At 33.0% G+C, this 13,879-nt stretch overlaps 1 protein-coding gene across 1 annotated transcript; it reads right to left on the reverse strand.

The window, feature by feature from the left end:
• Positions 1 to 6,527: 6,527 nt before the first annotated feature.
• Positions 6,528 to 13,008, reverse strand: LOC111048072 (WD repeat-containing protein 82). The gene has a single exon (XM_039425354.1). The coding sequence runs from the start codon at positions 12,870 to 12,872 to the stop codon at positions 11,925 to 11,927; it is 948 nt and encodes a 315-aa protein (XP_039281288.1). The 5' UTR covers positions 12,873 to 13,008; the 3' UTR covers positions 6,528 to 11,924.
• Between the last annotated feature and the right edge of the window lie 871 nt (positions 13,009 to 13,879).

The raw sequence follows: 13,879 nt of genomic DNA on the forward strand, positions 1-13,879 counted from the left end.
CTAGCCTAAGAAGCCAATCTAATTATTTCATTCATTAATAGACAATAGATACAATGCAGGTAAAAACAACAGGCATTAGCCCAAAACTTAATTTGGAATACACAGTCTAGATAGGTAATGTAAATGATAACTTAATTCACACCCTATTTTGAGTCCAAATCCAAATATGTATGTACTACAATAATTTTGAATTTATCAGATTAATTACACTAGAGTCTCGATTAACCGAGTCTCGGTCAACCGAGGTTCCGTGTTAACCGAGCCTCGGATCGGCCAAGGTCAAGGTCAGTTTGGCAGCTAAGAAGCGAAGCAGTTCGATTACACAAAGAACTGTCAAAGATTTTTTCAAACCTTTGTAACTTTTTAATACTTTAAAGTATGTACTACTATTATCTAGTTGTGTGGTTTTGAATATAGTTCATGTTGGTGTACATCACATGGTACGTATTTTTATTTGATTTCCTTAACCCCTTATTTAGATTAGGCCCTCCGTGTTAACCGAGTATTTGACTATCCGAGGTTGTAGCGGTCCCGATTAACTCGGTTAATCGGGACTCTAGTGTAGTTTCAAAATACAAATCCAAACAAAAATCTTCCTTCCTTATTGTTTTTAAAAGAGCACATTACTCATTCAATATGTGCACTGTGTCTGTATTAAGGCTGTACAAAGGCAAAAAATAAACTTTCTACTCATGATATTATTCAAAGTTTTTCGATCTATATATCATCAAGCTATCAAAATGAAAAAGTTTTCTCAGTAAAACATTTTTTCTGATCATTACTTTTTGAGATATGAGCGCCTAGAGTTTAAATTTTTGGGACAGAACATTTCAAATTCGGTAAGAGATAAATCCATGAGATTTTATAGGATAAATATAGTATAGCACCTGAAACCGTAAATATCGAAAAGTGAAACAAAAAAAAACCACAGCCTCGATTTTAATCTTTAATAGCTCAAATTGTTCGTTAGGATGTGTAGAAAAAACGCTATAAGTTTTCAGGGCGGGGAAAATTGAATTTAACCCTTTAAGGGTTAAAAAAGGGGTAAAAATGGGTACAATAAAAAAAAGTTATAAAATTTCGAAAAAAATGCGAAAATAATTAATTAAAGGCCCAAATTTTTTTGAAATATTAAAAATTAGTTAAATACCAATGTGAGATACAAAATGAGCCCAACGTAAGGGTTAAAAAGGGCACATTTATGGGCAACATTTGGTAACTTTCGTTATATTTCAATAAAATTTTTACTGCGTGTGTTTAAAAGGGCAGCGATTTAAAAAATGAAATGAAATGTTTGAAACTTATATATTCCATCAAAACCCAAAGGGCAGCCCTTAAGGGCAAAATGTGTATGTAGCGTTAAATTATCATAAAAATTTATTTGAATGTTGTTTTAATGGGAAGCAACTTAAAGAATTAGAACACAAATTTTATAAATTTAATTTTCCCTGCAATTTTATGGGTCAAAGGGCAACCCTCAAGGGCAAAAGTGCTAAATTGCATTCGATTTTCATGATTTTTTTTTTTTTTATTTTAAAGGGTAACGATATAAAAAATAATTTGAAACAATAATTAATGAAACCAAAGTACACTTTATTAATAAATAAAATATTTTTACAATTTCTTTAAATTGTTTAAAAAGTTACATCATTTAAAATATTCAAACAGTATTATCGTCTCCCATAGTAGTTGCTAATTGTTGTTCTAGAATGTCAGCGTTGTTGTTGAGGATTGGTTGTGGATTGTTTGTACAACCAAATTCTCTGCATTTTAAGCAAGCTGTTGAACAGTGTACACCTCCCTTTCTACACCCGCATCTGGATCCACATCCTGTCTCACAATTGCAAAATAAAGTTCTCAGTAGTTCATCAGGAGCTGCAGCTTTTTCCATTGGAATTGGAAGCAGTAAAGAGTTTTTCATTTCCCAACCCCATTGGGTAGGGTCTAGATTCTGTCCTAACCACGTTTGAACCTGTAAATATGTTCGCTTAAAATTTTGTAAGCAAGCATCTTCAGTTGGTATTAAAGATTCTAGTTTCAAGCTTCCTCTGATAGTATTTCTTATAACACCAGTTATATAAGAATGGCACCTGAAATCATTGATGGACTGAAACTGTGTACCATAGTAGGCTAAAACCATATATCTTCCTTTATTTATAAAAAAATTACTGTCGTTAGTATTTTTGTTTTTCAATACAAGACTTCTCAGCTTAAAATTTATGGACAAAATTGGAGCAATTAAAATTTAATTTAGGGCTAAAAATGGCCATGTTATAAGATACGCAGGTCCTACACGGGGAAAAAAAGTTTCGGAAAACTCGTGGAAATGGCGGCAAACATATGTGTAATTCTATTGTATACTGAATACATTCCCCACTCTTATTTTCTCTGGAAAACTGTAACATTTGTTGAAAAAATGCACGTTTCGAATTACATAAAATTGTCTGGATCAAAAAGTGTACTTAGCAAGTACATCAAAATTTGTGTGAGTATGTGAAATTATATGTTTAAGCACCTGCTATTTGGATTTTCAGTTCGGAAATTTCCCTCGCTTTCCACAGGCCATTTTCTTCCGGCCAAAAAAAAAAATTTTTTTTTTTGGTCATAACTTTCCTTTGAAGAATGTTAGAGACCTCTAACTAGTCTCAAATTGAAGCAAATTTAAATATTTAAAAAAAAGGTCCTTACAATTTTTTGTGTACAAATTGCCATTTCTGAGAAAATTGGGGGTAAAGAGTGAAAAATGAGAGTTGTCAGTGACAGCGCCATCTTTGATGAACTGTAACTATTTTCCCAATAGCCGAAAAAAAGCTGATTTTTTCCAGTTTCAATTAGCTTCCTTTTAAGCCATTAAACTTCATTTTCTGACGTGTACTTTTCGATTTATTAAGGGAAAACCGTGGATTTGAGGGGTGAAAATTCAAATTTTCAAACCGCTGTAACTCCAAGGGAAAGCATTTTCAGGAAAAGTCGTAAGGAAGTTTTTTTCTTCAAATAATATGTAAAATACGATTCCGTTATTTTTTTTTATTTTCCGGTTATGGCTTACGGGGGGGGTTACCGCCCCACGGGGGGGAGAGTCCCCACCCTTAAAATATATAGCGAATACTTAAAACATACTAACAAAACATTTTAACTACAAACAGTTTTAAATAAGCCTGAGAAAATTTTATGCAAGGTCTAAAGCTTCAGGTGCTATACTAATAGATTCTTCATGGTATTGTTGATCTAGTAAAACAAAAATTTTCTGAAAAGATAGGCCTACCTAGTTATTCAATTTACTAAAAATAGCCAAAAATAACTTTTAGTTGAGTTTTTTTTGGTAAATTGAATAACTTTTTCAAAAATTGATATTTTCATAAAATTTTTGTTTTATTGGATCAACAATACCATGAAGAATCCATCCTCTAAATCTCATGGATTTATATCTTACTAACAGCCGTTTCTTCAACAGTATTCGCTAAGTACTGTTATCAAGATAAGAGCGCGAGCTTGCCACGTGCTTCCTTGTTGTCGGCGGGAGCTTGGCCAGTTCGTTGCACCACTACCTCCGTAAACAAAGCCGTAGTGCGTTCGTGTGACGTCAGCACAGGTAGGGCTCCTACACCAATAGAAACACTAGCCGACGATATAGATCAGACGAGATCAACGAATTTTTATTGGTGTAGGAGCACTACCTGTGCTGACGTCACACGAATGCACTACGACTTTGTTTACGGAGGTAGTGGTTGCGTGCGACCTGCGATCATCTTGCGTGTACTTCTCACGTTCCGTTTGTGTGCGGCGCAGCGCGTAAGTTTGTACGCACCTTATTTAGACGGCTCCAGTGATGATGATGCGGCAGTGGAGTAGATTTTTTATGATTCTTATTCTCATATGTACTGATTTAAATATAGTAAATTCGTATGGCTTTTGTTGATGGGGAGTCCCTTGCGGGAAGGTCCCACCGCCTGAATATATCATTCAAGCCGTCAATGGGCATTACGACTGCCATACTTCAGCCGAAACCGACAGTTTAACGTGCCTATCCGATAACACGGGAGTGATCTGGTTAAAAACTTTCGGTAATGAGAGGATTTGAACCCGTGATCTCTATGATGCTACGCAAGCACTTTATCCACTAGACCACGGATCACTCCGGATTTAAATGTAATCGACAGAAACATTTGAAATGTTATACTGAGTGTCCCACGAAAGGTGTAACAGTCTAAGACCATAGATTCTTCATGAACTTTGCAACAAAAATTAATCCAGTAGTGTTTCTTTCCAACCATATTCTTAGAATCGAATTTCGAGTGATAGTTTTCTAGTTATTGACCTTTTTCAAAAATATTGAAAAATCTATACTGAGTGGGTGAAAAGTCCAAGAACAGCTTAATATCTCATACACAGAGGTAATTTGATGGTGGGTGTGATTAGGAATCCTACTCAAATTAAAAATACTACAGTACTTTACTAAGACTTTAAAAATATGGTCCACCATCTTGAATGCAACTTTTTTTTCTAAATAGGAAGGTGGTCATGCGATACGAAATTTCAAGAAAAAATGAATGATGAAAACCGCACATCGATATCTCAAACCGTTCAGAAGATATTCACATTATTAATCAATATCATGCATATCAGAAATTAAATACTGTACATAATAAGTGGTATTGATTAATAATGTGAATATCTTCTGAACGATTTGAGATATCAATGTGCGGTTTTCACCATTTATTTTTTCTTGAAATCTCGTATCGAAATCATGTATTGCATGACAACCTTCCCATTAAAAAAAATAAAGTTGCATTCAATATGGCGAACCAGATTTTTGAAGGCATAGTAAAGTAGTATTTTCAATTTGAGTAGGATCCCCAGTCACACCCACCATCAAATTACCTTTGTGTATGATATTGAGCCGTTCTCGGACTTTTCACCCACTCTGTATATCTTGAAAACTAAGGTCGATATAAGAAAATTTCATGTAGAATCTATGGTGTTCGGCTGTTACACATTTCGTCGGACACTCTGTATAGCTGAATCATTAGACTCAATTCGCACAGGACGGACGTCGGGCAGAGGCGTGGTGCGCACTTTTGTCCGTCCCTTCCACATCTCTCCACTGTGAACAAATAGTCCAATGTCCTCAGAACATACGTGATGATTTGATCTTCTACGGCACCTTTGGATATTCAGGCAATGAATAGGAGAGATGCCAGAGAAAAAAGTGGAGAAATGCACCATTGGAGCTTTGCTGATTCTCCTCTATGAGTGAGATGGGATACAAACTATGGGCAAAATTATTGAGTTATATCATAGATGAAGGATAAGTAACTATATTATTCTTGTCTCTGGTTATATCCATTGAACAATTCGCTTGGAGGGCTTGAATTTAGTGCATTACGATGCCATACTCCATGCTTGTGCATTACTTTGAACAATCTTGAATGCCAATGCCAGATTTAGTACGTTATATACAGAGTGTATCAGAAGTAGTGTCGAACATTTTAGGGCATTGTTCCTGGATGATAGGAGACTACAAATGTATTTGAAGTGTCCAAAACTCAGCGGTTATCCTTATAGCTGCCATTTTGTTTTTTCACTCAAGAACGAAATGTATTGATCTGAAATTTGGCATGAATATTTATGCCAACATTTCGTTCTTGAGATAGAAAAACGGAATGGCAGCTATAAGGATAACCGCTGAGTTTTGGACACTTCAAATACGACATTTGTAGGCTCCTATCATCCAGGAACAATACCCTAAAATGTTCGACACTAGTTCTGAAACACTCTGTATATAACATGAAGATGTTTCACTCCTCGATACCGTACCATGCGCATAATAGTAGTAAGAATGAATTTTTCATCTGATGTCAATTGAAATTAAATGAAGTCCTGAAGCACAGTAAAAGTTACTCGCACCAATATGTGCATTGTGCATAGCACTTAATTCTTACAAGTGTGCATCAGGTCTTATTTTTAATAGGCATCAGTGGAAAAAACCAGCTCACGCTGTAGAAATTGCTTGAGGTGAAAAATAGGTGGAGCGGCGAAAATCTTCAAGCTTGAGAGTCTTGAATGTAATGAATTCATTCAAATGGGTCACATACTGCTCCACCATTTTTAATACATGCATTACATTCAACACACTCAAGCTTAAAACTAACTTTGCCATCCAACTACGTATTCTCTGTTTTCCCTTTGTGAGGAAAAATCGGACTGTATTTCTCAAAGAAAAGAAATGACTGTATTTCTACGTATTCTTTGTTTTCCCTTAGTATGGAAAAATCTGACTGTATTTCTTAAAACTTATAGCCTTTACTCACTTACATCAAGGATTAAAAAAATACCTTTTGTCAATCATCTAAAATAGGTAAGTTAAATGTTTGTTAGATTAGGCTGTTACAAAATGTATGACTGACATAAGTGTCAATATGAATAATTACCACAATACTCTCCACAACTTCTCAACTACACAAAAAGTTAATAAAATTAATTGATAGTAGGAAAGCTTCAAAGTTGAAGAAACTGAGTCAAACACATACCAGTCTTGACAAGATATTTTATTCTTAATAAAATCACAGCTATCCGCACTAGTAAATCTACGGTGAAGAAGTTTCATCTATTTCTTATACATCTCGAGTCATAGTAAGAAAGTAATACTGATGACAAATCTTATGAGAATACAGTACTATTATTATTATATTTGTGGCAGACATTTGTAACAAACACAGAAACATTCAATACAGTGACTTTGTATACATATCAAGAGATACAGTGTTTTACCATTCTAACAATAATTATGCCGACAAAGTATGTCAATACAAGCATTACTCTAATTCCACTAATACACTACAGCTACTGCATTGTAAAGAACCACAAAAATTCCCTAACGAGTCTACATTCAATGAAATTGAAAACTTTTGTAATCTTTTGACTAACACTTTAGTTGAACATCTACATTTTTAAAACACTTTCTTTTTACAATACATCAATTATTAATAAATCATGAAACAGACAATGTTTTACCAATAAAACAATCAATGAAAATTTCCATAATTATTGAGAGCATTTTCCAATTACAGTATTTACGTTATTTTCCAAGTATAAGTATGACTACTATCATAGCCACCTCTAATACACCTCATAGCCACCTCTGTATTAGAGGTGGCTATGCTACTATACATAAAATGGAAGTTAATTAGTATTGTTTTTATTTTGAGAAATTGTAGAACAGATTATTTATTTCATTTTAAATATTAATTATGATACAAATATGACAACTTCAAAGTATTATCAATTCAGTATCATTCTCTACTTATTTTTTATTTTCAATTCGATATTATATTTTATGATAAGGTAATTTCAAAATATTTACAAACGAATATAGAGTTAGCATAGTTATTGGAAGGCCGTAAAGCCTTGATAAAACGGTTTTGTAATGATCTTGTAGAAACCATCACAATATATCATCATCATTATCAGTGTTCTGCCCTAGGGCAGGTGGAAGCCTAGGGGGGGAATACATGATTCCTCCTTCTCCATTCCTATCTGTCCTGTGCTATTCTATTCAGCATTATCATGATATATAAAAATTGAAAATCAAAGTATCTCTTTTTTGACTATTTCATAAAAATAAAAATGTATTACCATCTTTTAATTATTTTTTTTTACATAAATACGAGTACCGGTAGCCATTACTTATCAAGAAAGTGAATAAACCATCCAAGTATCCTTTTTTTGACTTTATTTTCATTAAAATAAAAATGTATTAAATTGAAATTATCTAGCCCTTATCAAGGAAGTGAATATTGACCATCAAATTATTTTGTATTTGTAATATTATTGTTTGGAATGAATTAATCAACATTGGAAAATACAACAAAAACAAGGAAGACTATATAATAAATAATTGCAAGTCTGAATTAATATCTGGTTTGAATTTCACATTTTAAACATAGTTCATTATCAAATGCTACGAAACTATTCAAATTCAAGTCGAGATACATTCAAATTAATGCACTACTATGTAGCTACGTTATCCCAATCGAATCCGTTTACTACTCTAATTTTGTGCTTGCAATTAAATCTGTGCCAATAATTTATTGATCTCTAAACATTAAAAAATCAACATCTAGTACAACTTGTTGATAATGATGTAAGTTAGGAAATAGTATTTCCTATTACTCAACAATTAATATAATTATTCTAACTTTTTACTGGTTTAAAGAAATGAGAATTAATTTGATTCTATTTTCATAATATTGCCATGAAAGTAGAAGAAAATAATACTAATACCGAGTATTTAAATTCCTTCAAAACTTTATGTAGCATATAGGTGCAATGTATTTGTATTTAAATTCATAGAGTCAAATCGATAAGCACAATTGAATGGATATTGAAATTTATACCAGTAGTTTAGGGTTCTCAATCATTTTCAAATTTTACATCCCTTAATGTGTAATAAACCACCCTCCCTCCCTACCAAACAACATTAAAAATAAATAATAAAGTTTCTTCGATAAAAAATAATAAAATGGATTGCATTTGTCCAACATTGGGCCCCGCGTTGCTTACTCCTTGCATACGCAGATTGAGCACCACTGCAGCATATTATAAAAAATACTTGACTTGTGGAGAAAGCAATTTTTGATGTTACAAAGAAAGACTTGGTTACGGAAGTAATTGGAAATTATGGAAGCATACATGTAATCTAATATAATATACTTTTATATCAGATTATATAAGAAAACCAAATAATATACATAAATAAAGGAAGAACATAGCTCAATAGCAAGATAGAAAACCTGGGTCTCAGAAAGCTTCAACAAGATATCAAAACTAATAAAAACTTACGACTAATAATAGAAAAAATTCTATTGAAACTGTAGAATGGTACAAAATCAGTGAAGAATATAAATGCAACAGTGTCAATTGAAATGCATTCCGGCTGTAAGAAGGAAGATGTGGGAGTGCTAAAAAGATCTCATAATAGTCTGAGGCCAAACTATACACCTATATAGCAAACATTCAAGAACAGGATAGAAAATTATAACATCCTAACTTACTTTGCAGCAACAATAATGGTGTCATTGTCTAAATAAGGTGTGTTCAGAAATCTAATAGAAATAAAATATCAGCCCCTGAGATCAAAAGAACCCCCGCCAAATAACCAGTCGTAAACTCAAAGAGGGTTATGCAATCCGACATTATATCAGCCCAAGCGGTACCTATTCTACACATAGTTATATTTACAGTCTACTATATAAAAGAATCAACCATCATAATATCTGTTAGATTATTTACAGTGATAATATCAGTTATATCTACAAGTGTGTCTAGTCATGAAGAGTATTTCCTAGCACCTAAAAAAGTTGGTGGGAAAATTTGACCAAATTAGTTGGCAATTCAACTTATTGAAGGACTCAAGCTTCATAGAGGGATCCTGAGTCATCTTCTTACACAATTTCAATACAACATACTACTCTTAAAGTAAATTATTCTAATCAAATAAACATCACAAAAATTGGACCGTATTAAAAAAAATCTAATTACTACAATTCCAGCATTCAACATACTTTGAAGTGGCAACGAAAAATGACTTTCAAATGAAACAAAAAAATCAATCAGAGTCTTCCATGAATAGTAGCCTATTCCTCAGAAAAGAAAATTCGGTACTTTCAGTTAAGGCCAACATTAATAAGCAATAAAAGGTATTATTACTTTTTCAACTGCCTGAATAAGGCTATGACTTTCAAGTTATCAAAAAAGAAGCTCTATGCCAGAGGATGTCTTGAGAAACCCAGCTAAAGAAATTAGCCCCTTCCCACAACAACAGAAATTAGGGATCCCACAAATCTTCCGACCTTTTATGAGACTCCAAGCCTAGAACAATCTCTATGACTCAGTCTGCATCAAACCTCCGCTATGCGGGTACCCCTGTCTAGTGTTTGTTTATCGGAATTAATGACTACTTAACAAGAGAGTGTAAATATTGGTAATTTCATTTCAGATCTCAGATATCAATACAAAAATATGAGTGTAGTTTGTTAATAAAGACGCGGTACCATTTATATCTGCATGAAAATTCTTCTATATAAAACTCTACTAAAGAGAAATAATGACAATACGAGACTTGACGGAGTTTTATAATTTTAATAGAATGCTCTGTTACTCTTTGATTGGTTCAATTAGGTGAAGTATTGAGATTCATTCAAGTAAAAATTTGACAAAGCTGTTTTTAGAACATCTCTGTCTTTGTTTCAAAATAATTGGAAATAATGTTAGTTACTTATTTAAATGTTAAAACCCCACTTCTGACCTACATTACGGGTAGAAAATTAAGTAGCCTAAAGCTGCGTTTACACCTTATAGATTCTATTGGATTGAACATAGCTTATGATACATATATGTGTAGGTGTCAAGTTTTGTTCAATCTAATAGAATCTATAAGGATTAAGTTATTAACATTTTGTTACTCTTTGGTGTAAACGCAGCTTAACCTGAAAAAATCAACACATACGCACTTCAAGGTTGAATAGTAGAAAATACTGTAGTCTCAACTCCGCCTGATTTACAGTATTTTCATCTTCACTTATAAGACTCAAACATCACTAAACAATAACCTGATTCAATTTCCAGATGCTTAAATAAAAACATATTCAAAATTTTAAAGGTTGTTCACAAAATTCTCGGAAAATTTTTGTTTCATGTTTACGTCTAGAACGCTAATTTTTACCGTGTTCAATATTAAATCATTCCATTTTATAATTTTGTAGCTGAGCAGGGATTTTTATCAAGTAAACAAATAGGAGATTTTGTCAAGACTACAGATTCTATTGAAAGAATGAAAAAGAAAATAAGATTATGTAAGAACGCAAACTGAGTAGATAAACCTAACCTCAAATAAACTTGATAAACAATATATTACTGATTCATCGATTAAGCTTTTGAGATGATATTTAGAATCTAATTTACTTTGAGATTCAACAATTGAATTTCTTCAATAGTATAGTTTTGTTAAAAGAATAATTTCACAAGTAGGGTATTGTTTATCATCATAATTTACATGTTGTTTGACTTTACGTGATGTAAATAGTCTACGTAGAGTCGACCGCTCAGCAACAAAACTTGAGGAATAAGCTAGTTATAATAAGAAACAAAAATTTTGCAAGAATAAGCATTAAAAATTGTAAAAAAGGATAATTAATCATACACCGGATTAAATTTTAAAACTAATATTGGCCAAAAACTTAAGAATTGCAATTAATAGAAACGCAAAATAATGTTACAATGCAATACACGATTGGAAAGATACTATTTCCATAGGAACTTAGTACTTATAATAATTTAATAGTTTGTACTACAGTCATTTTAATTAGATGATTAACTTAGGGTAGTCTAATTTTATTAATGAAATTTAGTTTTACTGATAGCTAAATTAACTTAACAATTAACTAAATGGAGTCTAAAGTAATATCTAACACAAACAGAAACGCTTTTCACAAATACGCATTTTTGACTCAGGTGAATCTTCTTTGCTAGGTGTTATAATTGCTCTTAAGCAATCAGTGTATTCATTTGGACGGGTCTAAACTTGTCATCAATAAGAAAACCTTTTACGCCTGTGTAGGACTATAATAAAATAAAAACATCCCTGAACTGACTCTTCAATTAACTCATTCGATACGATACAATATTTACAAAATCACAAACAATTGAATTAAAAGTTTAAATCCACGGAGAGGTAAAAAATCATTTTAGATAAGTATAGGTTAATTGATTTTTCTTACTAATCTGATGAATTCTGGTCTTTTGATCAGCATTCTCCACAAGAAGTTGTAAAAGCAAAACAGAAGTTCACATGGAATGCTGAACACAGTAAACTTCATAAATACATTCATATTGAGTTGTAATATCATAGTTGATACTTACACAACTTAAGTATTCTCGTCTGCTGTTGGCAACCAAAAAGCCATATTTGTGCAAGCTGATACCAGCATCATATACTTTGGATTGAATTGAACACATTGGACTGGGCCAGGATGATCGGCGTTGAGCACACACACTTTGTAACCTGTGTCGGCATTCCATACATGCACTCTGCCGTCTGTTGATCCACTAAAAATAAATTGTGAATCTGGACTGAATGATGCTTCAATTGGAATTCCCTTGTTATTTAAATGACCGGTGAAAGTCTGCAGAGGTGTACCGTTGTAAGAGTCTATTAGGCGAATGATTGAACCATTTGTTGACACTAATATTGTCTTACCATCTTTACTGAATTTTAGTCCTGTCCAATCGCACTCCTTCTCCTGAGCAAGTTTGAAGGAAGAAAATGGGCCTTTGTCAAAGGATCGTAAGTCATAGAGTTTAATCATTTCCGAATTGACGCCTGCAGCAAAAATCAGTCCCTCTGGATCATAGGCGGCAACTGGGCGTCCAGACAAGTGCATTAGACCTTGACAATTAGGTGATCTCAAGTCCCATAAACGCAATGTTTTATCAATTGAGCCTGATAAGAAGCAGTCTTCAACAGGTGAAATGCAAAGAGTTACCACTTTCTTGGTGTGTCCAGGAAAATACCGAATGTACTTGTTGTCGTGAAGAGATAGGTACCTAATGCTGTCGTCCACTTTTGTCGAGCTGTGAATTGCTGTATTTTTTGCATGAGTAAAATGAATAAGATCAACACCGTACTTCTTGCTGTTAATTGTTCGCATCTGAGTACCTTTTTCGCAGTCATAAATGACAATTTGATCATCTTCACTACAGGAAATCAATGTATCACCACTCGAGGAAAAGTCTATACTGTTGATTTTATCAGCATTTTCTCTGAAGACTTTCGCAACTTTGAAGCTACGGACCACATGATCCACTAGCTTCATTATGAAACGATTGTTGTTCAAACAAATGAACAAATTCACTCAAATCACAGTAATATTATTAATTTCACCACAAATAAAACAACCTTATAAAATTCTGATCGACATTAAACAAAGAACCGAAGCCGATCCTGGTGCATTTTGGGTATGACTCAAGCCAGAACAAATAAATTTTTCAAAAGCTCAATACTTCTTCCATTGAATACTCAATTAGCAATTATATACTGTTTAAATAAAAATAAAAAACATTATTCTATTTATTTGGGAATTGGATGAATCATTTGAATAAATAGCTGTTTAAGAGGAACTTTTTCAACGCATACTTTTTGTACAGTATAAAGATGAATTGATTGATTCTACGTGATTAAGTTTGACCATTTTAATATTACACTGACATACAAAGCTGCACATGGGCATTCTGTCAAAAAAAGTTTTTTATACATTGAAGGCAAACGTTGATAGCTATACTAAGGTCTACAACTACATTAGATTTGATTTTTTTTATTTTTAAGATTTCTTTTATTGGCTAGAGTTACTCCAGTTAATGAACCAATTTACAATAATTATTCATTAAACCGGATCAATTATACAATACATTTTATGTTTATCTGTTTAAATATATGAATTAATTTACTGGAGCAATGTTCAAAGAATGATTTATCTGGTTATGTATACATCATTATAATAAAAAATCATTTTGCAGACTGTTTTGGGGCAAAAACTTATTCTTCGCAAATGTGAGAGGACCCAGAAAATTGTGTTTAGCCTCAGAAATGGTGTGCTCTTTGATTTTGCCTCAGTGACACTCTTTGACTCAACTTCGAATCATAATAGGTTTTCTTTAGGTAAGCACTTACAGTTAGTCTTTAGCAAATTCAACAGGGCGCTCTTCTCACTTAGAAGCCTGAGAAGATGTATTCCAGAGGCCCATCCCCACATGTGTTGTTTTGCCTTCTTCCTAAGTGTGATAGGCTGATAGCGTATCACCTTGTGGGGTGATGCTTCTGAGG

This window comes from Nilaparvata lugens, chromosome 3 (genome assembly GCF_014356525.2).
Source record: "Nilaparvata lugens isolate BPH chromosome 3, ASM1435652v1, whole genome shotgun sequence".
In the NCBI taxonomy this organism is placed as follows: domain Eukaryota; kingdom Metazoa; phylum Arthropoda; class Insecta; order Hemiptera; family Delphacidae; genus Nilaparvata; species Nilaparvata lugens.

Excerpts from the sequence above, each read along its gene's own strand:
- LOC111048072 (XM_039425354.1), bottom strand. The coding sequence starts at position 12,872 with ATGAAGCTAGTGGATCATGTGGTCCGTAGCTTCAAAGTTGCGAAAGTC.